This window comes from Diabrotica virgifera, chromosome 7 (genome assembly GCF_917563875.1).
Source record: "Diabrotica virgifera virgifera chromosome 7, PGI_DIABVI_V3a".
Taxonomy (NCBI): domain Eukaryota; kingdom Metazoa; phylum Arthropoda; class Insecta; order Coleoptera; family Chrysomelidae; genus Diabrotica; species Diabrotica virgifera.
The window spans coordinates 159,014,953-159,041,580 of record NC_065449.1 but is presented as its reverse complement, the minus strand read 5'-3'; the positions used below and the strand labels follow the sequence as shown (position 1 = coordinate 159,041,580).

General features: G+C 30.6%; 1 protein-coding gene across 1 annotated transcript; it reads left to right on the top strand.

Annotated features, from left to right (window-relative positions):
* The first annotated feature begins 228 nt into the window (after window positions 1-228).
* On the top strand, window positions 229-2,889 carry LOC114338110 (leucine-rich repeat-containing protein 15-like). Its single transcript, XM_028288690.2, has one exon. The coding sequence runs from the start codon at window positions 258-260 to the stop codon at window positions 2,253-2,255; it is 1,998 nt and encodes a 665-aa protein (XP_028144491.2). The 5' UTR covers window positions 229-257; the 3' UTR covers window positions 2,256-2,889.
* Window positions 2,890-26,628: the final 23,739 nt, after the last annotated feature.

Sequence of the window (26,628 nt, the reverse complement as noted above, 5' to 3'; positions counted from 1 at the left end):
CGAAACACATTTAAAAATTAATGAAAATGGGTAATTCCTAGGACGTAAATTGAATAATATAATCACTCGTGACTCACTGGTTTTATAGAACATTGCAAATTATAAGCATTATTCAAACAACGTAATACATACAATATAAAACTACAAATAAACTTCATTGCAAGCCGGTACTGGACCAATGTTTGTGAGAAAATAAACATCTTACATAATATAAATAGCGGTGGATTTTATAATTTGGTTGTTGTCAGTCAGTAACAATGGTGTCGAAACTGTTATTTTTGGTGTTAGTGGCATTTTTTGCCTACGTGCAAAGTGAAATTACGGTAAATGTTTACTCTAGTTATTGGGAATCAGAAGAAGCAGTTATTCCATCAATCGAAAACCTAAAGAGTGTTATCGCTAATACAACCTACAGGGTAGAAATTGAAAACCAGACCATACCTAAACTACCTAGTGGAGCGTTGGATGGTGTGACTATCAGCGAACTAAAACTCAAACATGACGAATTAAAAGACATCGAGCCCGGTGCGCTACAGGGAGCCCACATCAACCGAATTGAGTTTCCCAACAATGACATTGAAACTATTAAAAAAGGCGTCTTCAACGACAGGTCATTATGGGAGCTTGATCTATCCAACAACCAGATTTCTACCATCGAGGATGATGCTTTCGACACATTGGATGTGAATTCTCTCCACCTGAGCGACAACAATCTTGAAAAAATTACTGCAGGTACATTTCATAATACTAAAGTGACAAGCTTAGATTTGAACAATAACAAAATTCAAAAAATTGAAGTTAATGCTTTAAATCAGATACCAAGTTTATTTTACGTTCAATTAAGTAACAATCTTATTAAAGATCTTGGAGGAAGTTTCTCTAAGTTGGATACTGTAATTGACCTTAACTTGGGCAACAATAAAATTGAAGTTATTGAATCAAATAGTTTTGCTGGTTCCAGGCTAAACTCATTACATCTTCAAGATAACTATATAAAAGAGTTAAAACCAAATTCTTTTAATGGCTTAAATTTGAATTATTTGAATCTTAGCAACAATGACATTTCGGTAATTGCTAGTGACGCTTTTGCTGATCAACCCGGACTTTACTCGATTATTCTCTCACACAACAAGATTGGCAATTTGAAACCAAAATTCCTTAAAGGTATCAACTCACAACAAACAACTTTGTCTTTAGACAATAACAACATCGATAATGTAGAGCCTGGAGCATTTGACGAAATTGTTATTAATGGATTAGAGTTACAAGAAAATAAAATTGAAATTATTAAAAAAGGAGTCCTAAACAAAAAGAATTTCAACTCCATAAATTTAGCAAAAAACAAAATTTCTAAAATTGAAGATGGGGCACTTGAAGATCTGGTTTTAAACAGTCTTACGCTTTCCGAAAATTCTCTGAGTACTCTTACAGAAGAAATGTTCTTTGGGGCTAATATCAGTAATGTTAAATTAGATAAAAACCAAATAAGTAAAATTGAAGATACTACTTTCCATCAAATTAATGGCTTGACTAGTCTAGACCTCAGTAATAACCGAATTGAAGATATTACAAATCTGTTTAGCCACTTAGATCATTTGTACGATCTTAACTTGGACAACAACTTAATTAAAGCACTCAACCCAAACAATTTTGCAGGCTCTAAAATATCTGCTCTTTCCATTAATAACAATCAGTTGGTTCAAATCGGCAAGGGAGTTTTCAATGGTCTCTCATTCACAACTATCTCCCTTACTGGTAACTTGATCTCTAAAATCGAAGAAGGCAGTTTTGATGATACAGAAGAGCTTCGTAACCTGAAACTTGGAAGCAACAAAATTGGCGATTTAACACCTACTTCTTTGGGAACACTAAACAACAAATATTTAGAACTAAGTCTTGACAATAACGGGATTTCTAATATTGCACCTAACTCATTCAGTAAAGTTATCTTACTTTCATTGAAACTTCACAATAACTCCTTAACGGCCATTAAAAGAGATACATTTAAGGGCGCAGAAATCGGTTTCATTGGTTTGCCCAAAAACCAGATTTCCAGCGTAGAAGAAAACGCTTTTGAAGATGTTAAGGGGCTGAATTTGATTGATTTAAGCTTTAACAATCTACATGTGCCAGTTAGTTCCAATTCAAAACATATCAATTTATACGTCACTGCTGGAGCTGACTTAAACAGATATAATAGTGAAACTTTAAACAATTTGGTTAGGTCAACATATGGAGGTCAAGTCGAATATTAAGTACAAAACTATAAATTTAAGACTGCATGTATATTAAACATTTTTGTACATTTTTACTGTAAAAACGTAGTATTTTTAAATTATTAGATAAATATTAATAATATTGTTTTAACTTTTTAAATTGTTGTAGATTTCCTTTTTTTTTTCAAATAAGAAAAATTTTTTGATTTGCCTGCAAAATGTATTTTTCAGAAATTTATTTGTCTGTTGTTATGTATATACAAATAGTCTCGTTGTCTTTATTTTAATGTATGCAGCTATGTGATATTCTAAGTGATGCCAACCAGTTTGACAGGGTTAATCAGTTTTTCAAAAAATATATCATTGTATCATAAACTTTAAATTTGTTTAGACATTACTTGTTAATGCTATTATACCTCTTGTAATCTTGTTTATAATCGCCCTGTGCGAGTAGCCATAGTTGCCGAGCACGTAAATATAAATAAATAAAGATTTGTAAATAATTATTGTTGACCTCTAAAAGTCCCACAGATTATGTATTCAATGTGTTTAATTGGAAATTTTATATATGTAATTATCTCGTAGATATTTATAAACAGTTGTTACATATCTATTAGTTTAAAAATAATATGTTGTTTTTGTTTTTTATTAAATAAAAATTATGTTATCAAAATGCTTTTTTACCACTTTTTTTTAACACATATTAATCATCATACATCCAATAATTTTTTCTCTTCATCATTTTATATTAAATTGTGTTCTGTTTTTATTGAATATACAGGATGACAAAAAATTATAGTATTTTAGTTTAGGTTTCTAAAAATTTGAAAATATTTTTGGCTGTAAAAAGTTTTGCGTTTCGCAACATAGATAATATACACTAATGTAGAATATTCTTTATGTTGCGAAACGTAAACAATGTACCGGGTGTCCCAATAAGAATGGCTCTCGGCCATATCTCAGGAACTGTTTATAGTAGAGCTTTGAAATAAAAAATTTTATAACAAAAGTTGCCTCAGGAAAAGCCTGGAAATTATTTTCATAATTGTGGGACCACCGCTAGAGGGCGTAATTGAATATCAAAAATTAAAAAATCTAAATTTTACAAAATTTTCCTAATGAAGGGGCACTGGAAATCCGATCCTCGTATTCTTCATAAAATTCTACGCATATTTGATTTGACAAGTTTAGGTCTACCTTTGGAAATAAGAGGTGGGGGTGAGTGGGAACCTTGTTATGAAAAACTGGCTGTGAGTCCGGTTCTGCTTAATCAAATTTTGCAAACTTGGTCTTGTTGAAGACAGATATTTTTCGTCAATGTAAAAGTTATGATTTTGAACCAACTTACTGAGTAATATGCCAGCTAGAAGGCGTTATTTAATTTTTTTCAGAAATCTAGTGTTCCTTGGAAAATATTAAATACAAACATGCATTTTTAATACCATATTACAAAATTAGACAAAATTAGCAACAGAATAGCGAAAACCGCATGTTAATACCTTTTTTCGATCTCGAGATATCTTACAAAACGTGTAAATTTAAAAACATATCTGTTACTGTCACCGGCAAACGAAATAATTAATTAAAAGTAGTGTGCTATGGAAACAACAAAAGAACATTTTCCAGCTGTCAACGTATATTAGGTCTTTTCAACGCTTCTCATTTGTTTCGAGCCTCGTTCATATCTCGTATATTAATATTATACACGGATTATACGGCATATGACAGAGGCTCGAAACAAATGAGAAGCGTTGAAAAGCCCTATTACAAAGAACTAAAAACAACTATTTAGTGATGACATAAACGTTCAAATTTTTGCCCATCATTTTCGTTGCAAACATTTACTCTTTCAAGAATAGATTGAACAGCAGTCTCAATTTCTGCTCTCGATATGCTTTGAATGTCGTTTAGTATTCTCTGGATAATGTATTCTAGAGTAGTATATGATGGGCAACAATTTGAATATTTAGGTCGTCACTAAGTAGTTCTTTTTGTTCTGTGCTATATTTAATTTTAATAGTATTGTTTCTCTTTATATTGTTGTTTTAATTAATTATATTTTTATACGTTGACATCTGGAAAATGTTATTTTGTTTTTTTCCACAGCACACTACTTTTCATTAACTTAGTTTACCGGTGATAGTAACAGTTATGTATAAAATTTACACGTTTTTCGAGATATCTTGAGATAGACAAAAGGTATCGACATGCGGTTTTCGCTATTCTATTGCTAATTTAATCTAATTTTATAAAGTATGATTAAAAATGCATACTTGTATTTAATATTTTCCAAAGAAAACTAGATTTCTGAAAAAAATTAAATAACACCTCCCAGCTGGCTTATTACTTATTAGGATGGTTCAAAATTATCACGCTTACATTCAAGAAAAAGATCTGTCTTCAACAAGACCCAGTTTTCAAATTTTGATTTAGCAGAACCGGACTTACAGCCATTTTTTCATAACAAGGTTCCCACTCACCCCCACCTCTTATTTGCAAAGCTAGAGTTAAACTTGTTAAATCAAATATGCGCAGAATTTGATGAAGAATACAATAATCCGATTTCCAGTGCCCCTTCATTAGGAAAATTTTGTAAAATTTAGATTTTTTTATTTTTGATATTCAATTACGCCCTCTAGCGGTGGACCCACAATTATGAAAATAATTTCCAGGCTTTTCCTGAGGCAACTTTTGTTATAAAATTTTTTATTTCAAAGCTCTACTATAAACCGTTCCTGAGATATGGCCGAGAGCCATTCTTATTGGGACACCCGGTACAGAAGTTAAAGGATGTAAAAATATTACAATATTGATAACTCTTGTAATATTAATATAAAAACACTTTTTATTATTGATGTTGTAGAGGAAGTTGAGAGATGTATTTTAAAATTATCGTTAATTTTAAAGGGCTACTCAGAATTATTCTATTCAGGAGATGCAAAAAAAGCTGATACGGAGTTACAAGGTTTTCTTTTTCGCTTATATTTAGTTTCTACATTTAGGTGGAGTTACAGGATTTGGTTAAAACATATAATTACTTAATTTGGTAAAAAAAAAAGAAATACAGTAAAACCTGTCAGTAACGGCCACTAAAAATGAAAGAACCATTGGCCGATATAGAAAGGTGGCCGCTATTGCCAGTTTTTGTAGTCTACATATAATTGGTTTGGGAAATTTTTAAACTGGTCGTTAGCACAGGTGGCCGATGTTAGTAGGTGGCCGTTAACACAGGTTTTACTGTAATTAACAGATGGCACATAAAATATATTCTCAAATTGGGTAAAAATGGAGTTACGAGGTTTACGAATTAGGGTGACGATATATTAAAATCTGTTACATATCAGCTCCCAATCCTCATTAAATTTATTTTCTTAAGAGGGTAGGCGCTATTGGAGCTTCTATTGATCCGAATTTTATTATCTTAATTTAATCCCCCCATTTTTAACCCTACTTACAGTTGCGTCATTCTTTATCTAAAACAAGGTCTAAAATGGTGCGGATTTCAATAAGGGCGCAACTACCCTGGGGTGGGTCAGCACATAGTTACACAGTTCTGTCGCTTTTGTATCACCTGTATACAGTAATTTAAAAGTTAATTACGCAATAAACAGGAATTATATACAAGACTATATTAAAACATGTTATTTCAAAAATATGAATATCGTCACCCTAATTAGCAAAACTCGTAACTCCAAAATGACAAACTGTTCAGGAGTTGCAAAAAAAGCTGATACGAAGTTCTTTTTCGCTTATATTTAGTTTCTACATTTAGGTGGAGTTACAGGATTTGATTAAAAAATATAATTACTTAATTTGGTAAAAAAAAATTAATTTACAAACAGATGGCGCATAAAATATATTCTCAAATTGAGTAAAAATGGAGTTACGAGGTTTACTAATTAGGGTGACGATATATTAAACTCTGTTGCATATCAGCTCCCAATCCTCATTACATTTATTATCTTAAGAGCGTAGGCGCAAAATTTCGTGCCAATGCTATTTAAATGAATCCATTTTTTCGTATCCTGAGAAAATTAATAAAACATTTTTGAATAATTTAAACGCAGACTGAAAGATTACATTATTACCGAGGGCCGAAAGTCTGTTATAATAAATAAGAAGTTTCCTTTGAATGAGATATTTGACATTAAAAATCAAACTCAATTTTCTCCTTTTTTTACCCCTGTAACTTATTAAAATAAACATTATAGAAGTTTTAAGGGACTTTCGGCCCTCGGTAATAATGCAATCTTTCATTCAGCGTTTAAATTTTTCAAAAATACTTACTAGTTTTCTCAGTATTTAAAAAAAAGTGAATGCATTTAAACAGCATTGACCTGCAATTTTGCGTTTAGGTCTTGTAAGCTTAGGAATATGGCTTATGTTTTGTATTATCAAATTTTACAATTTTAACCTTACAATATTTGCATACAATTTACATTACTTTAAAATTCAAACAATGGTTTTAAAAAAATTTATATTTCTTTTACTGATTGATTTCGTCGCATGCTTTTACTCTTCTTCATTCAACTCTGAAAACTTGTTTTTTTATTAACTCCCAGTATATTTACAATCTGTCTCATATCATATATAATATTAAAGGACAATAAGTAAATTATCGGATATTTACATTGGGCGTGTAGGAAATATTTCCAGTGAATTACCTATTTCCTTTACATAATAAACCTATTTATTTAAAACCGTTATTTGTTTGTTCTTCTGGAAAACTTGTTGAAACCCTATATTTCTTAGTTCTTCTACGATACTTACATCACCTTTTTTCTTAAATATTCTTTTTTTCTTTTTGCTGTTGTTAGTCTGCTAACACTTATTTTTATCATTTTGCTGTTCCATCCACGTGCCCTGGGGGGGGGGGGGGCGCATCGAAGCATTGATAGCCATATTGCAAAACTTGTAATATTAGGATCCACATACAAAAACTCTGTAAATAGGTAAATAGTTATTTTCAAACAATTTTTATTTATAGATTTTTCTCTCACATCCTCCTAATTAAATATATTTTTTACAATTACTTTAATATTCATTTCTGTTATTATGAAACAAGTTACTGTTGTCTTAATTATAACAGTTTTGAACCGTCTTCCTTTTGTACTTCTAGGTATCTTTGTATTCACTGAATTGTCGTCCTTATGCGCTTGTATTTTGCTTCGTTTCTCTATTCGAGATTTTAATTCGTCAATATTTTAACATATAGATATATTATGCCATTGAGTCGTAACCCCAAGTAGCTCAAATTTTGATATTTCATCAAATCAAATATGTATTCTTGCTCCTTGTCGCTTTTAAGTCTCAGGTATTTATTGGTAATAATCTGCATTATAGTGCAGTCGATGAAGGTTTTCACCTCTGATTTCCTTGAACCTACATCGACATGCATCAAAATTGGTATACATTTAGGTACATTAAATTGATTGTTTCCCCTCTTTAGACGTGTCCGATGAGTTTGGCAACTACCACTGTGACATTTTTAGTTGACATACACCTCTGAGACGTCTAAAGGTGGGAAACAATCAATATAATGTAAATTTATAGGTTTCTATTGCTAAATTTTTCACCTCTACTAATTTCACCTTTTTTACCTTACAACTTAACCCTCGCAGTACCAACCTTTTAGTAGAAACAGCTAGGACCAAGGAGGGTCAATAAAAATGTCCACACATAAATTAATCAAAAACGTGCTTCTTTATTTAAATTAATTTAAAAATAACACTTTTATATTATTCCTAGAAGTTAATGGAACAGTTAAGGCCATCGGTACATAATTGGCAAATATTTTACGGGTATCCCTACTTTTTCTGTCTTTACACGGCAAATTACGTGTAGTAAAATTCACACTGGTATGGATATGTAAACATTACTAGAATGTCATTCTACTTGAAAATGGCATCATTAATTTAAAGAGATGTCTTTTGAATGTTCTTGTATAACTGTTATTTTTATAATTGCAAATTATTAATTCAGTTAATATATGTGATAATTTTTTCACGAACTATGTATTCAGTGATTGTAATAATTTATATGTACAACAAAAACTAATACTCAATCGAGAAAAGAGGAAAAGTGTAAAAGTGATTTTTTAATAATTTGTTATTATGGAACGCTTACAATTTTGAACATCTTTAACAACAAAATACTTGGATCACAGAATATATTATCCTGGTATTCTCTGCTTGGATCTTCCACAAATAATACACAATAAATAACTCTTTATTAAGTTCACGTCTTAAATCAATTATTTATCAAATACAATATAATATATCAATATTATTTAATTAACAACTCAAAATATTCCCGATGCCATGTTAAATATTTAAAACTGTCACTGATTGTCACTGTCTGACTGACAGTATGCTGACAATATTCTATTCTACTGTGTACGTTGTATGACAAAGATATTTTTGGAAATATTACCACGGACATTGTGTTCATTTTTTTCGAATCCTGAAAAAACCAATAAATATTTTTGAAAAATTTAAACGCAGAATGAAAGACTATATTATTAGCGAGGGCCGAAAGTCCCTTAGAATAAATAAAAAGTTTATTTTGAATGAGATATTTTAAATTTAATTTCACACTAAATTTTCTCTTAGTTTTTCACCCCTGTAACGTATTAAAATAAACATTATAGAAGTTCTCAGGAAATTTCGGCCCTCGCCAATAACGTAATCTTTCATTCTGTGTTTAAATTTTTCAAAAATACTTATTAGTTTTCTCAGGATTCGAAAAAAATGAATCCCCATTTGAATAGCATTGCAGCCGTAAATACGTACCCATCCTCTTAAAAGATACGAATTTATAATTAACCCAAGTCTTCGGCTTCATGGGAATTGGCATCACCGTAGGATACAGAAACATTTTTGACTTCTTCCTGTACTTATTGCATATGTTACGGACAATGATGTAAATCCGGCCAATAACGTTATTGGCCGGCCAATAACGACAATGGCCGGTTGAATTGGTCATTGTCAACAATGGCCGGATATTAACGTTATTGTCCATAGAAACTGGACATTGATGATAATTTTAAATTCTTGATAATATTTCTATCATTGCCCGGCCAATGTCGACAATGCTCGTTGTTAATCGGCCAATGGTGATATGAAATATAACTAAAAGATAGGTTATGTGTAGGTTTACTATTGTTTACTTCATGTACTATGTATATTGTGTATTGTTTGCGTGCTTAAATTATTCGTAAATTTATTTAATAAATGTTATCATGGATATCAACGATGTGCGCACTCTTTTTAATAATTATTATAATATAAACTTAATAGTCAAGTCAAAACGTGATGACAATAAATCATTTTTAAACTGTGACGAATACAATAGCCGAATAAGTGAAACTAAAGAAGCGAAAAATATTTTGAGAACACCGGCTGCTAACAAAACAACAAAGCACCATATAATGAAATTCAATGATCATGCCAGCTCCCGCCAGCCATCTGCGTCTTGGAAGTTTAAACATTAATTTAAGCGAAAAATATTGTTTGTTTGTTTTTGAAATAAATATTTCTTCTGATTCATGACAGCAGTAAATGTATTTTGAATTAAATAAATTACATAGGTACATTCTTCTTTTTTTGTTAAATAATTTAATTAAAAAATTTTTTGGACATTCTTTATAATTAATTATGTAAGTGTTTATGTTACTGAATAACAATTGAATAACATTTCAAATGAGGTGGCACACGACCCCTACTGTCATTTAAAAAAATCATCGATTATGTCATCCCACTCAGATGGAAGACGTCACTAGTATGCCATATATACCAAAATATCATAATTTAAAAATAAAAATCGACCTGTTTCGAGACCTTAAAGTCGCCGGTTTACGAAATAACGAATTTATTCCTTTCATTTGCAGCATACTGTATATAAAAATAGTACATTGTTTACCGGGTAGGAAAAGCTTAACATTCCTGGACGACTGTGAAGATTGCTAAGTCGAGGCGCAAGCCGAGACTTAGCAACATAGAGTCCAGGAATGTGGCTTTTCCTACGAGGTAAACATACTATTTTTCCGCAAATCGTTTAAAATTCGACAGATATTGATTGATTTAAAAAAAAACGCGATAATTTTATTCCCAAATAAATGGTGCTTTGAAATTCCTAATAAAATTACTTGGGTTACTATGGAAACGTATTGAGGTTGAATTATCATTTATGTAGAACACTAACAACTGTACGGAAATATCATTTCCTTACAGTAAGGAAATGACATTTCCTTACAGTAAGGAAGTCCTGACTTTTTCTTCAAGAAATTTTGACAGGAATGTCAAAAATTCCTGGCGATTTGCGGAAAATATTATTATTTCCTTGTTTGTATTTATGAATACATATGTTATCCATATTATGATAAATAAAGACGTTTTATTTGTTTTTAATAACTACTTATATATCTGCAACTACTTTCAGAAACATCTTAGTACATATCTCATTTTAAACACTTATTGACTTACACCGATTGGCTTCTAAGACTCGATTTATCAACATTGGCCATTTGCTTCTGGCCACTGTCGTTAGTGCCCGGTTATTGATGAAAAATCTAATTTTACGTTAAGTTTTTACAACATTGGCCAATATTTAAGGTTATTGTCATTAATGGCCGGGCATTGTCGTTAATAACCAAGGAAAATAGACATTCACGACAATGCCCAGCCATTAACGTCAATGTCCAATTTACACCATTGACCGTAACACATACATACTTGCATTTTGAACAAACTATGGTTGTTTTTGCCCACTTATTGGCATTTTTCTTTTAGATTTTGCTAATTTGACACATTAATGATATCGTCCCTTTCCATTTTGGGATGGTGTTGAAGGTATTCAAGGAGATTATTTATAGTCCACTGTCAAGTTTTTATAAAAGTATGAGGAAATGAATTAAATTATGGAAATGCTAATTATGCTATCTAATAGGGCAGTAGTACGCCGACAACTACTAATTATCTGAGATTTTTAGGAACAAAGGTATTTAGAAAATCGGATGTAATGCAATGTTGTGGATACTTTTTAACCCTCCTTGGTCCCTCTAGGGTTAATATGTTTTTCATCTTTTGCGTTAATTTGTCGGTTATTAGCGCGCTCGCCCTTATCGCTGCATATGAAAAACATATATTATTTGTCTGTGGTTAATAGTAGTTTTACATGTCTATAAATAAATATATCCGTGCTTAATAATTTGATTTACATCAAAAATTTGAATAATATAAATAAAAAACAATAAATATTAGCACAAAAAAGTGAAGGTCGTGTATTCCGAATGGATAAAAATATTCTTTCAGAGATTTAAAAGTGTGATTTTGTGTACAAATTTATGTATGTATGAACAATAAATAATAATAAACGATTAATAAGTATTAGAATAGACACCTTCATAAATATTGTTATAATTAAAATATCTTTAAAATTGACTACATTGGAAAATTTATAACGTGTATATATTGTGATTATCAGATGCCTTTAAAACAAAATTTTAGAGAAAATAAAAAAAATTATAATACTTTTGTGAACCCCTCTGGTTACTTTTGTAACATGATATCTTAATAATAAATATGCAATGTAAATCAGATTGGGTAAGTCATTTGGGTGACTAGGCCCTACTAATTAGCAGTAGCTATATTTTTGTAATTCCATTGTCTCTATCGGTTAAGATTTTTTTGATTGCCCAATATAAGATATTTTTGAAGTTATGCTGCTATAGGTGCGATTGGGAGTGAATTTTTATTATTCTGCGCGCATGCGCACACAGACAGTATGGAGTTCGTTGCTAAATATTTTGTAACTATATATTAGTCCAAAAAAGGTGTGGAAAGAATATATTAGTGTTTTTAGTAAATATATTTATTATAATTTTTGTATCTTTGGATTTGTCTACTTCGGGAAGAAGATAATAAGTAATATATAAAGTATTTTTCTACTTCACTTGGTCTATTTGATACTATGTCTGAGAAATCTTGTAGTCCGCACCCGCACGAACAAAAAAATATAAATAAACTGTTCGAAAGTATATTTATTTCTTTGAAATCATATAGTAGAACTATAACTTCTTACGTGCGTACTAAGTACACACACATTCTTTTTTTATCTTTTGTAATTATTTATCCTCCCCATTACCCTAAATCCTTCTCAGGGAGTGGTGCCACTCTAAATATCGTTAGCTTGCTCTCTCAATTGACTGCGATACTCAGTTCGAGGGACTAAAGCTTTTACATATATAATTTACTATTACCACAATAATTGAAGTTAAATAAAAAATCGAATTTTTCTTTTCTTACTTGAAATTACTTTCTTACGTGAAATTTTCTTACCTTGAAAAAACCTTTTAATATTGATCATTGAAAGTGAGTAATAGATAACTGAGTATATATTTTTTCGACGAGTACTCAAATCCAAGCATTTAAGCTTAAATATCGGGAAAACAATGTATTTTATAATACAGAGTGGGCCAAAGAAAACAGTCCACCTCGATATTTCGCAGTATTTATTAGATTTTAAGGAGATGACGAAACAGGTCGATTTTTGACCAAAGGAGGACACATTTTTACGGTACACACATTTGTCATTTATCAACCTCCTTCCTTCCACTTCCCCTCCCATTATTTTTAAATAGGGAATAGGGGTCGTGGGCTAGCTCATTTAAAATATTATTAAATTCTCTATTCAATAATATAAAAATAAACATAATTATTTATACAGGGTGTCCAAGAAAAAAATATTTTAATTAAATTAATTGACATCAAAAATAATAATGTATGAAATTTATTTAATTTAAAATACATTCTACTGCTGTCACAAAACAGAAAAAATGTTTTTTGATAAATAAACATTGCTTTTCGCTTAATTTAAATGTTCAAGCTGCCACTCATTGGTAGGTTGAATATTGAATTTAAGCGAAAAACAATATTTATTTGTCAAATAAACATTTTTTTCTGTTTTCTGTCAGTAGTAGGATGCATTTCGGGTTAAATAAATTGCATACATTCTTCTGTAAGTAGGAGGGTTGAAAAAAATCATAATTATTTGAATTTCAATATTATTTGAAAACGATCGAAAAAAATGTTGGCATGACGTCTCCTAATGTTTAACTGCACTTGTCCCTTGGAAAATTCTGTGGAAAATTTTCACGCTGGTTCCATGATTTTCTAAGTGATAAAATAAATATTATTATAAAATAAATAATTTTAGTAGACATTATTCAAAATGGCAGGATGTTTAGCTACACCTTTTTTACTATACATATTTAAAAAATGTTTAAAAAAATTCGTGACTCAAGAATGTTGATATAAAGCTATTTACAAAGAGCCAGGATGGTTGTGTAGATATTTCGTATATACAAATAAAATTTTAAGTCTGTAAAATTATTGCAGTTGTTATACAAACATATTCATTTCACCAAAATTTCCTGAGCAATGACATGTCAAATATACTTAAAAAACACTAATCGAAAACCGTTTACAACGTGGAAGGATAACAGCAAAGATATTTAATACATAAAAATTAATTTTTATATCGTTAAAACAATCGTACGGTATTAAAAATTATTTTCCTGAGTAATTTCTCGGATTTTTACACACCTTTCAAATCTAATACCAAACTGTAACATCTTTATTTTAAGCGATTAGATCATATTTGTACCTAAGTAAACGTAATAAAAGTAATAGGAAGAAAAACAATAATTTTATAATTAATTGGTTATAGTAGGGATTGGACCTATTATACAGGGTGTCCAGAAACTTTTCTAACAAACGAAGCCCGGAGATTCCTCAAATTATTTCATTCATGGATAGGAGATTCTGACCTATAGAAAGCTACAGAAATAAAAATTAAAGTGATAATTTTTGATAATATCCCGTTGTCAAGTATATTAGGTCAGATGCCCTTCGTTGCTACGAAAAAAGACATTCAGTGACATTAATAACAATTAATGTTTTAAAAATTATAAAAGTGATGACTTTCAACCGTTAAATATTTATAACAACTGTGTGTTTAATTGTACTAATGTGTACTTACATAAATAAATTACAATAAAATTTTGGTTTTGAACAGTTTTATTCATGAAATAATCGCAGCAAATTGCACTCGATCTCTAAAATTATCGAATTTTTGCCCTCGTGACACTTTGACATAATTTCACTGCCCTTCGGGTCGTGAGAATCAAATCTAAGACTCCTGCCATCTTACAAGAACCGGCTAACCTTCCTGCCGAGTACCGAAAAAGTAATGATTGCATTTGAGTGTTATAATTTTTAAACGCAGGACTCGGAAAATCACGGAATCATGGTGAACATTTTCCGCAGAATTTTCCAAGGGACAAGTATACTTAACCGGTAGGAGACGTCATGCCACCAATTTTTTGATCATTTTGAAATAAATATTTTAATTTATTTAGCTGGCAGCAGTCGTACTTCAACAGCGTAGGTGAGAACATCGTTAAAGTATAGAACAATTATTAATAGTGTAGTAGTAATATTAATTATTATTTAATAAATATAGTTAGAGTTATAAAGATATTGTGAGTTCCTAGTGCATTTATATGGAGGTGGATACTGAGGGGAAACCCCCTCCTCAACCAGATCCTGGAGAAAATATAGATCCTGTAAATCAGATAAGTGGTTCAAATAATTTAAATTTAGTTATAGATTCTCCTTTAATAAATAAACATGCAAATGAACAAAACAACAAAAATCAGTTTGTATCGAAAGAAAAGTTTGTAGATTCTAGTTTAAATCCAACACCGAGTTTATCGGTTTCTAATGACAACGATAAAAAAGATAAAACAACATTCTTTTATCAGTCTACGGACACGGCTCCTTTTCAAATTTATATTGAAAACAATACGGATAATTATACAGGGCAGTTAAATGCAATAAAAATTGGAGAAATAATATTAACATCATATCCGCAATTAGATAATAAAATAAAACAAATACAGTCTATAGGGAAAAATCGTATTCGGGTATTGTTGAAAGATTATTTAAGTGCTAATATATTAATAAAATCACACATTTTAAAAAATAAAAATTTGTCTGCGTACATTCCTAAATTTTTAATATTTCGTTTGGGAATTATTAGACACATTGATAAAGATTTACCAGTTGATTATTTGAAAAATAAAATTAGGGCCTATGATTTTCATCGTAAATTTGAAGTTGAATTTGTTAAAAGAATGAATCGAAAAATAAAAAATTCAAATAACGAAATAGAATTAATACCCACAAGTACCATTTTGGTTTCTTTCAAAAGTCAAACTCTACCTAAGTATGTAGAAATAAATAAGGTTCTTTACGAAGTAGAAGTTTATAGACAAAGGGTTGTAATGTGTAATAATTGTTATCGTTACGGACATATTGGTAAGCAATGTCGTTCTAAAATAAGATGCTTGAAATGCTCTCAGAATCATGACACAGTAACCTGCTCATCAGAAGAAGTTACAGTAAAGTGTTTTTCTTGCAATGGAAACCATTTTACAAACGATTTTAGTAGATGTCCAGAATACAATAGACAAGAAAAAATTAAACAAATTATGTCACAGTCAAATTGTTCCTTCAATGATGCAAATAGTAGTGTTCGTAAAAAAAGTTACGCTGATATAGTATCTAAGCATTTAACTACAACCACAATTGATAATAAAATAGTTAATTCTAATCTAGAACAAAATTCATTATTAAATTCAGTTAATGTTCATGTACCATCTACATCGTCCAAGTCATTTCCACCAATATCGTACCAGTCCAATACGCGACCCATTTCTCAACGATCAAATCCACATTCATATTCTCAAGCACAATTAAATAGCTTTCCAAAAAAAAGTAAAAGATCGTATCCTTTATCTCCCGATCCTACATTGTCAGAGCACCAGTCCATTGTTAGTTCAGTTAACCTTCCGTTTAAAAAAGGAGGAATTTTGAGCACAGAACAATATCTTTCCAATATCCAAAAAGAAAATAATTCAGAAAACGAAGGTAATGAAATTTCAAACTTAATTTTTCAGATAGTTTTATCAACCATAAATATAATAAAGAGCAAAAATAAATTCGATATACAAGAAAACGAAATTACAAATATTATTAAAGCTAGTTTAAATAACCTTTTTGAACATGGATCAGATAACTCTTTGTCAATGGAATCTTAAATCGGCAAATTCAAATAAAGAAAACTTACAATATTTGTTAAATGAGAGAAACATTGATATAGCTTGCTTGTCAGAAACTAGATTTACATCCAATAAATATTTTAATCTTCCAGGCTACAATATTGTGAGGGATGACCGTTTGGACCGCAGTGGTGGTGGAACGGCCATCCTTATTAAGTCGAAACTTTTGTATACGGAACTACCGATCTCTGTTCTCCTACCTAATTGTAATCAAACATCCATTATTGTAAAATGTAATGATAAAATAGCTATTTGTATAACAAGGGAGAAAAGTGCTACTTTTCCTCCCGAGAATGAAGTTTACTGCCCGACGCGTAGCGGAGGGCAGTAATCATTCAAGGGAGGAAAAGGCACTTTACTCCCATGTTATACATATGGTTTTTCCACCTTCCTCAAATAACAAGTCATTTTTTCATTTTTACTTAATTTATTTATGTAACTAACCAACAAAATTTATTAGAACTAAAACTAGCAAGTAGGTACAATATAACTGTCAACTGTCAAATTATTAATGTAAACATTGATAAATCAGAATAACAATTTACTGTTTTTTACCATTCTGCAAAATACAGAGTGTTTTTAAACAAACGTTAAAATGTATAGATACTTACGTAATAGAAAATAGGTATTATACAGGGCGCCAGTAAGTTATATTTCATGAATGAGGTACCATGACGTCACTTTTACTTTTCCTCCCTAGGGAGGAAAAATATTTTCCTCCCTAGGGAGGAAAAGTACAACTTTGCTCCCTACAATCAGGTCCGGAGAAGTATACTTTCGGTAGAGGTAGGTGGAAAAAAATATTACTATTGTATCGCTATACGTTCCACCAAAAACTAAAATTTCTTTGCATATTTGGGATAAATTCTTCAGTTCTTTTAAGCCACCTGTAATCTTTACAGGAGATTTTAATTCGCATAATATTGCTTGGGGTGGGCCAAACACAGACTGCTACGGCATAACACTTATGAAAGCCCTAGATCGAAATAATCTTGTCTATCTAAACGATGGAACAGCTACACTTATAGGAAATTATTTACAAACTCAGTCAGCTATCGATTTGACAATTTGTTCTCCTTGTATAAAACATTTACTACATTGGCAAACATTGAATGATCTTTACGGGTCTGATCATATTCCATGCATTACACAAATATATATGTCTCCCAAAATTAATAAATCATTATCTTGTAGAAAATGGAATATTAAAAAGGCTAACTGGGATCTATATTATATGGAGTCCCATGAACAGTTTAGTAAAACAGAAGTTGGTGATTACAATTATTTTATACAAATTGTAGAAACCACAGCAAACCTTTCTATACCTAAATTTAAATCCAATCAATGTTCAAATAAAAATAAACAATGGTGGAATGAAAAATGCCAGTATTTAGTACAGAAACGAAAAAATAGTTTTCATAAGTATATGAATAATCCCACATTAGATAATTTGTTAGAATATAAAAGAACTGATGCTATAGCAAAAAAAACTTTTAAGCAAACTAAAAAAGATAGCTGGATAAATTATTGTAAATCTCTCAATAGATCAGTACCCCTTAGACTATATGGAAAAAGGTAAATAACTTTAAAAATCGCAAAATCTCTAATCAAACTCAATCAGATCAAGAAGAATGGCGAGCGGAATTTCATAACATTTTAACTCCTCCATATGTATCACCTGATCCAATATTTCTTGACTGTCCAGGGGTGACAGAACATCATAGTAGTGTCAATTATCTCACCAATCAGTTTTCAAAACAAGAATTAGATATGGCATTTAAAAAGTCTGCCAATACAGCCCCAGGTTTTGATAATATGCATTATTCTATGTTGTTTAATCTTTCTAAACCAGGAAAAATTTTGCTTCTAAATCTACTAAACGATATTTGGTTAAATAAAATCGACATACCTTCACAATGGAAAAACTATATTTTAGTTCCCATACTTAAGCCAGGAAAACCAAAAAATCAAGCATCGTCATATAGGGCCATTTCTTTATCATCATGTGTTTTAAAAACATATGAAAGAATGATAAAATCACGACTAGAATTTTTTTTAGAATCTAATAACCTTATTCATAGTTCTCAATTTGGGTTTCGAAAAAAAAAATCGGCATATGAAAACCTGGCCAATATTGTTACAGATATTCAACTATCACTTTCCAATGACCAGTCAACATCAGCTTTATTTTTAGACATAAAAGGGGCATATGACAACGTAAAATTAGATATATTATATTTAAAAATGTGTCAAATGGGAATTCCTCAAAGTCTAGCTAAACACGTATATATTCTATACAACAACAGAAATCTATTTTTCAGAGAAAATAACTCATTCTCTGAATGCAGACAAACATCTATGGGGCTGCCAAAAGGTGGTATATTAAGTCCTATATTATATTTAATTTACTCAAGTGATTTAATTGTTGACATCCCACAAAATGTATCTATTTTGCAATATGCCGATGATATTGTTATTTACACTCGTCACAAATCCATTGAGAGAGGCCATAAGCAACTTAATTATGCAGTAAAAAATTTAGACAATTGGACTTTCAATAATGGCTTATCAATTTCCGAAGAAAAACCAGTATTAGTTACTTTTACAAGAAAAAGATTTCGTTGTCCTTCTCAAATAAAGTTATCAAAATATGTATTTCCTTACAAATCTTCTATTAAATTTTTAGGAGTAATTTTAGATTGTAAATTAAATTGCAAAGAACACATAAATTATGTAATCAAAAGAACAGAAAATAGTGTAAATTTATTAAAAACTTTCAGTCATTCCTCCTGGGGAGGAGATCCAAAAATAATGTTACTGTTTTATAAAACACTTGTCAGATCTATTTTAGATTATGGTTCTTTATTTTACCATTCAGCAGCGGAATCAAATCTTAAAAAAATAGATCAAATAAAAAACAAATGTCTTCGACTCAGTATTGGATACTTGGGAAGCACGCCTATAGACGTCATGGAAGCTGAAAAATGTGAACCACCACTGAACCTGCGTAGAAGATTTTTGTCTGACAAATTCGTATTAAAGTTAAGTTCTCAGAAATCTAAGGTGTTGGCTAAAATATCCAGTTTAGCCAGTATGGTTTTGACATCTAAATATTGGGAGAAGAAAAAAACACCGTTATTAGTTGAAAGTTTTATTACCAATGTACACAGATATGAACAACTTTATCAATCCAATGGTATCCCTTTATGGAATTATCCCTATGAAATGTTTCTATATCCAGTAAAGACTCATATTAATGTTATATACTTGTGTCAAAACAGTGATATTATACAAAAAGAACATTATCGGGAATGTACAGTTAAGTGGAAGGAGTATGGAAAAATTTATACTGATGGATCGAAATCGGAACATGGAGTTGGTTGTGCCGTTTATTACCCTTCTAAAAATATTAAGTTAATATACAAACTACCAGAAATGTTGTCAATTTTCAGTGCAGAGCTTATTGCCATAAAACTAGCAATTAGTATGTGTTTAGAACAAGAAGATGATAAATTTGTTATATTCACAGACTCTAAAAGTTCTGTAGAAAAACTTAAAAACCTTTGTTTAAATCCTAATTTAAATTACATACTTCTTGATATTTTGGAATTGTATCACAATGTATTATGTATGGGAAAACAAATTTATATTTCATGGATCAAAGCCCATTCAGGTATAGAAGAAAATGAAGAAGTGGATTCTTTAGCAAAAAATGGTGCGAAAAATGGAAGAATACTCGGATCAAAAATACCAGAGTCTGACTTTATTCCAATTTTTCGAAAGGAACTAAAGGAAAATTGGCAGCTAAAATATGAATTAGGAGAGAAGGGACAGTTTTTTAAGAATATACAACCAAAAATAAGGGACAAACCATGGTTTGAGAATATATGTAATCGTTCAATTATTCGGATTATAAGTCGAATGCGCTGTAATCATGCCTTATTTCCTTAAAATAGGTTTGTTAGATAATAATAAATGTCTTTGTGATGAAATTGCCGATTTACAACATATTATTTTAGAATGTCCTTTAAAAAAATTAGAAATTGACAAGCTTTATCAAAATTTAATATCTTACAATATGATATTTCCAATAAATGTTTCAAATCTATTGACATTAGAGGATAATAGTATTTATAATATTATATATCAGTATGTAAAATCTACTAACATTACATTGTAAGCAGTATTGCGACAGACAAAAAAAATTTTTTCATTGTAAGCCTAAACCGAAAAAATAATTAAAAAAATAAATAAAAAAGACAAACAACAAAATAAAATATGTACTAAAAAATAAAAAAATAATAATAATAATATAAAAAAACCAAACAATAAAAAAATACATAAATCCTAATAAAACGAAGAGAAATAAAAAAATTAAAAAAAAACAAAAAAAAAACAAAAAAAAATACATAAAAAATAATAAAAATATGCAAACAAAATCATTAGGCATTTACTAACATACCAATATTGTATTGTATACAAATTATTGTTACTCAATGTACCACGTATATAAATGTAAGTATAAGTAAGCAATGGTTGATAAAACTATAAGAAAACATGACTGGCCTTTTGGCTACGCCAGTGCCATTAACTTAGTTAAAAAAAAAAATTAGTTGGCAGGACCCAGAAAATCATGAAAATTCATGAAAAATGTTTTCCTTACACGTTTGTATGTATACATATTATATACTCCGTTAGCCTGTTTGCAATCCTCCTGCCCAAAAAATTTTACCTTACCTCGTCTACCCTTCCACTATTGCAAAAGACAGGACTCAGAAAATCGTGGCTGAATTGTTGTATTAAATCTCCCAGTCTATTATAACTAATCTTAAAAACTACCTACAAGTATAGTAGTATTAAACTGACAAATTGACGTTAAAGAAAATGGAACTTGACCAAATATTTTAAATTATTTCGTATGGTTAAATGAAATTTGAACACCTATTATCGTGTCATATTCGACAGGTTATTTCTTAATACTTACGTACAAAATTCAAGTCTTTGTATAAATACATTCAGTGACATTTATCCCAATTTGTGACACACATTTTTTAACTTGTCAAAGTAAACAGCACAGTTTAGCAAATATTCAGACAAAGATGTTAATAAAATATTAGTTAAAATTATTTACAAATAGAGTTTTATTCATGAGCGCAGATTCTTACCGAAGTACACTCGAGCGCTTAAAATTGCCAATTTGTGTTGTCCTCGTGACAATTTGACATTAAATGCAGAACTAATAGACGGAGAGCTAGAGCCGAAAAACCATCGTCATAAGTAATATGGAGTTTTTCATGTGAAATGTGTCCATTGTATATTGACAATTATGACCCCTTTCAGTCTGACACCTCAGTGGATACAGAAAGTAGCAATAAGGGATGAAAGGAGAAAATTAGTGTAGTATTTAAAGGTTTTTACCTCCTATTTTGTTAAACCTCCATCGATTTGCATGAAAATTGGTGACTAGATAGAGCATACCCCAAGAAATAAAAATGATATGGTGCCAACTTGCACTTTTACCCTGGGGGTGAATTCCATCCCTTCCCGCAGGTGAAAACAATGTTATTAAAAATAACCCCACAAAACGATAGAGGGACAAATTTTAAGTAAAATTTGTTATATCATGGTATTAAAATAATTCAATACTTTTTGAGTTATTAAATATCAAAAATTTGTCTAGTTGAGAGCATATGCGTGAATTTACGGATGCATTTCTACCGCATGCTTTTAAGCCATACGGACGTGTGTAGTAGTAATCGTATTTGGTTTAATAGCTTATTAATTAGTTCTAGTTTTTTCTTTTTGTTTTGGTGATCGTTTAAAAATAAATACATAAATTGTGTGTTTTTAAATAAATAGACCGCGTAATGGGGGATAAAAATCTAAAGACGTCCTCTTTGACGAAAGAAATTGATATGGACGTGTCTAGTGAAAATAGTGTATTGGAAACTAGTGGTGAAACAACTCAGGAAAAAGATGATTTGCAGTCCAAGGAAAAGGAGATAAAGCATTTTAATTTGCAGTCAGATAACTACAATTTAAATAATATCTGGGTATATATTGAAAGAATTGGTGATTTAAGTAATTTATCAAGATTACACCCCATGGTTTTAGGGGATTTATTATTTAAAAAGTTAAAATTTACTCACATACAGCAAATACGCAGTATTGGGAAGAACAGGATAAAATTCTTATTAAATTCTCGTTTACATGCTAACAACTTAGTAAATAATAAGTCTCTAAAAGGACATAATTTGCGAGCTTATATACCAAATCACTTTTTAGAAGTGAAAGGGTTGGTAAGAGACGTGGATACGACGTTTGATGTTAATTATCTTTTAGAGAATATTGAATGTACGTCAAAAGTTTTAAATACCTATCTATAGAACAAAACGTAGGATTCAAAAAGAAAGTACAATAGAATATGTAGATAAGAAAACTGTAGTCATTACTTTTGAGGGAAATATTCTACCCAGTTTCGTTGCTTTCAATCGTGTTTATTTTCCTGTTGAGCATTTTGTTGGTAGGGTTGTTCAATGTTACCGGTGCCTGAAATTTGGGCACGTCTCTAAGCAGTGTAAAAGCTCACAGGAATCCTGTATACAGTGTGGTGAAATAAAAAATCCAGATCATAAATGTGAGAAAAGTATGTTTTGCATTCACTGTAAAAATAGTAACCATGTAAAAATATCTAAAAACTGCCCTTTTTATGAAAAGCAGAAGAAAATCATATGATAGAGCAAAAAACTACCTTTTTAGAAGTAAAATTATATTGCGAAAATTCATTCTCCGGCCAAATCAGTCACAATCCTTTTTCTGTTATTTCAAGTTATGATAAAGAATTTCCCACACTCCCTGTAAATAACAATAATGTTTCTTTAAATCGGCCTAATATAAGTATCAAACAAACCCAATTTTCAACACACCGTCAAACTATTTCTAGTAGTGAAAACCTTCCTACAGCAAAGAAAATAAAAGCCGACACCCCTCCTATGCAATCACCAGCACATCAACCACATTTTCCATTCACATTTGGACCCTCACAACCCTTACCTCCTAACCCATACAAACCAAACTATGGAAAAACTGACAACAAAAATGAATTAGCTAAATGTGTGTCATCTTTTATATTCAATCTTTTAGGTAACATTCGTACATTGGAAAACATAAAAACAATAGACGACAAAACAATAATTTCAGGTTTAGAACAAGTATTGGATAAAGTAGATAATAGTAAATTTTAATGTCTCTTAAAAATACTTTTAAAATAAGTCAATGGATTGCTAGATCTGCGGTTGCCAATAAAGGTAGTTTAATGAATTATTTAAACAAAGAAAAAATAGATATTCTCCTCTTAAGTGAAACATGGTTTAAAAGAAATTTGCACTATCGATTTAATGGTTACAATCTGATCAGAAATGATCGCCAAGATGGTTTTGGCGGTGTGGGTATATTAATTCATAATTCAATTTCTTTTAGCGAATTAAACTTAAATTGTAATTTTAATAAGGATATTCAAGTTTGTGGTACAAAGATTAAATAAGAAAAAAGTGAATTAAGCATATTATCTATATACAGATCACCTAAAAGTAAGAGCACAGTAGATGATTGGAAAAATATTTTTTCGGAAGTCAGTAAACAAGCAATTATAGGTGGAGACTTCAACGCACATCATGCAATCTGGGGATCGACTTTTAATGACGCAGTTGGAAAACAACTCATAACAGTTGCAGATGACTTGGATTATATAGTAATGAATAATGGTCAACCAACTATTTTTACCCGACCTGACCAAAATACTTCAGCCATTGATGTAACTTTTGTTTCGCCTGAACTAACTAGTAAAATAAACTGGTCCGTCTATCCTGACACTTTAGGTTCAAACCATTTTATCATCTACATGGAAATAAATTGCCTGAATAAAAATGAGGAGATTAATCCTGCGAGCAAGTGGAAAGTAAAAAAGGCCAACTGGTATTTATATACATCTTGTGTAGAACAGTTTTTTGATAAGCAATACCAAATGGAAAATATATCAGAAAAATACAATTTCTTAATAGATGGGGTCAACCAGGCAGCAGAAATTTCAATTCCACAGTACAAACCTTTTAAAAACAAAATTCGAACCCCTCCCCCCTGGTGGAATAGAGATTGTGACAAAATCATCAGTGAGAGACAAGAATCACTTTCAAATTATAAACACAATTCGAATTTTGAGAACTATTTGAAATGCCAAGAGACCATAGCAAACGGTAAGAAAAAACTGAAAGCAATCGCAAAACAAAGTTGGAAAAATTTTGTCTCCACCCTTAACAAAAATACTCCATCATCATCCTTATGGCTAAAGCCAGGAAAATAAACAGAAAATCAATATCGAATACAAAATGCTTTGACAGTACATTAGAGGAAGAATTTTTTGACCAGATAGCACCACCATCTGTTAAACCACGAGAAATTATAATACCTACTACAAAAAATAATGAAAAGGAATTTTTACTAGAACCATTTAAAATTGCTGAGTTAGAATATGTACTCAAAAACAGATGCAACACAAGCCCAGGATTAGACAATATTAAATATCCTATGATTCAATTTCTTCCTAAAATTGCTAAACTCTTTTTATTAGATATATTTAACCACATAATTATTAATAATTCAGTTATTTATGAATTTAAAGAAGTAATTATCATTCCTATTCTCAAACCAGGTAAAAATTCCAACTTAGCAGATTCGTACAGACCCATTTCCCTTATGTCTTGTTTACTAAAAACATTAGAACGAATGATCAAACATAGACTAGAATGGTGGTTAGATAGGAATAACTTACTTCCAGAATTTCAATTTGGATACAAAAAAGGATGTGGTTCTATAGACGCTATTGCTACATTAGTAACAGACATTCAGGATACATTTACTAATAATACATATCTACCTACAATATGTTTAGATATAGAAGGTGCATATAATAGTATGTGTCTTGACATCCTAATGGAAAGAATGATTAGAAATTTTCACATACCAGCTGCATTAGCGAAAACCATACTCAACTTTTACACTTGCAGAAAAATTGATCTGAGATCTAATAATAATAGACTGATAGGTCCTCGATATAATAACCTAGGACTTCCACAGGGGTCAGTTTTAAGCCTTCTATTATTTAATCTGTATACAGCTGACTTGCACAATATTTCAATGGTAAATAACAGCTTTAATATAATACAATATGCTGATGATTTTCTGATGTACTCATCTTCCAAATCATACGAAAAGTGCATACAAATTTTAGAAAAAATGGACGACTTCTCTAATAGCTGGTTCAAAGAAAATGGATTTGAAATAGCACCGAGCAAATCCAGTATATGTATTTTCACGAGACATAATCTCCCCAGAATAGACAAAATAACAGTAAGTAGTCGTGAGTATAATTTCTGTGCCTCAATTAAATATTTAGGGATGATTCTTGACCGTAAATTAACTTGGAAGCTACACATCGAATTCATGTTAAACAGATGCAACAAGGGATTAAATTTCCTTAAAGCAATTTCTAAAACTTGGTGGGGAGCCGATGTAGAAACGGCATTGCTTTTTTATCGATCGTACATAAGATCAATCATCGATTATGGATGTGTTTTGTATGGTTCAACAGCTAAGTATATCTTGGGAAAAATAGATGTGTTCCAAAATACAATATTACGTATTTGCCTGGGTACTATGAAGTCAACTCCAACCAATTTGTTATATGTTGGATCTCTTGAATTTCCATTGAGATATAGAAGACAATATCTTAGTCAAAAATTTCTGATTAATATTTGTCATAGAAACTCCTCTCTCTACTCCAATATTAGCAAACTTAATAATGCAGATTTAATAAATAAATATTGGATCCACAAGAACTCTCCTCCACTTTGTGAGGCTTTTAGGAATCTCTCATATTGCGATTACACCAACTCACATACATATAACAGCTCAAACTTTGAAGATTTTGATACTTTTTTGCAAACTATTACGGTAATTAAAACAAGGTACCATGTAAATACTGCAATCAGCTTCAATATTTTAAGAAATTTATTAGAAAACTGGCCAGAATCAACAGTTATTTACACAGATGCATCAAAGTCTTCTTTTGGCACTGGATGCGCTTTTTATATCCCCTCAAAAAGTATAGAAAACATGTTTGCACTGGATCATAATTTTTTAATTTTTTTACTGCTGAAATCGTAGCAATTTATG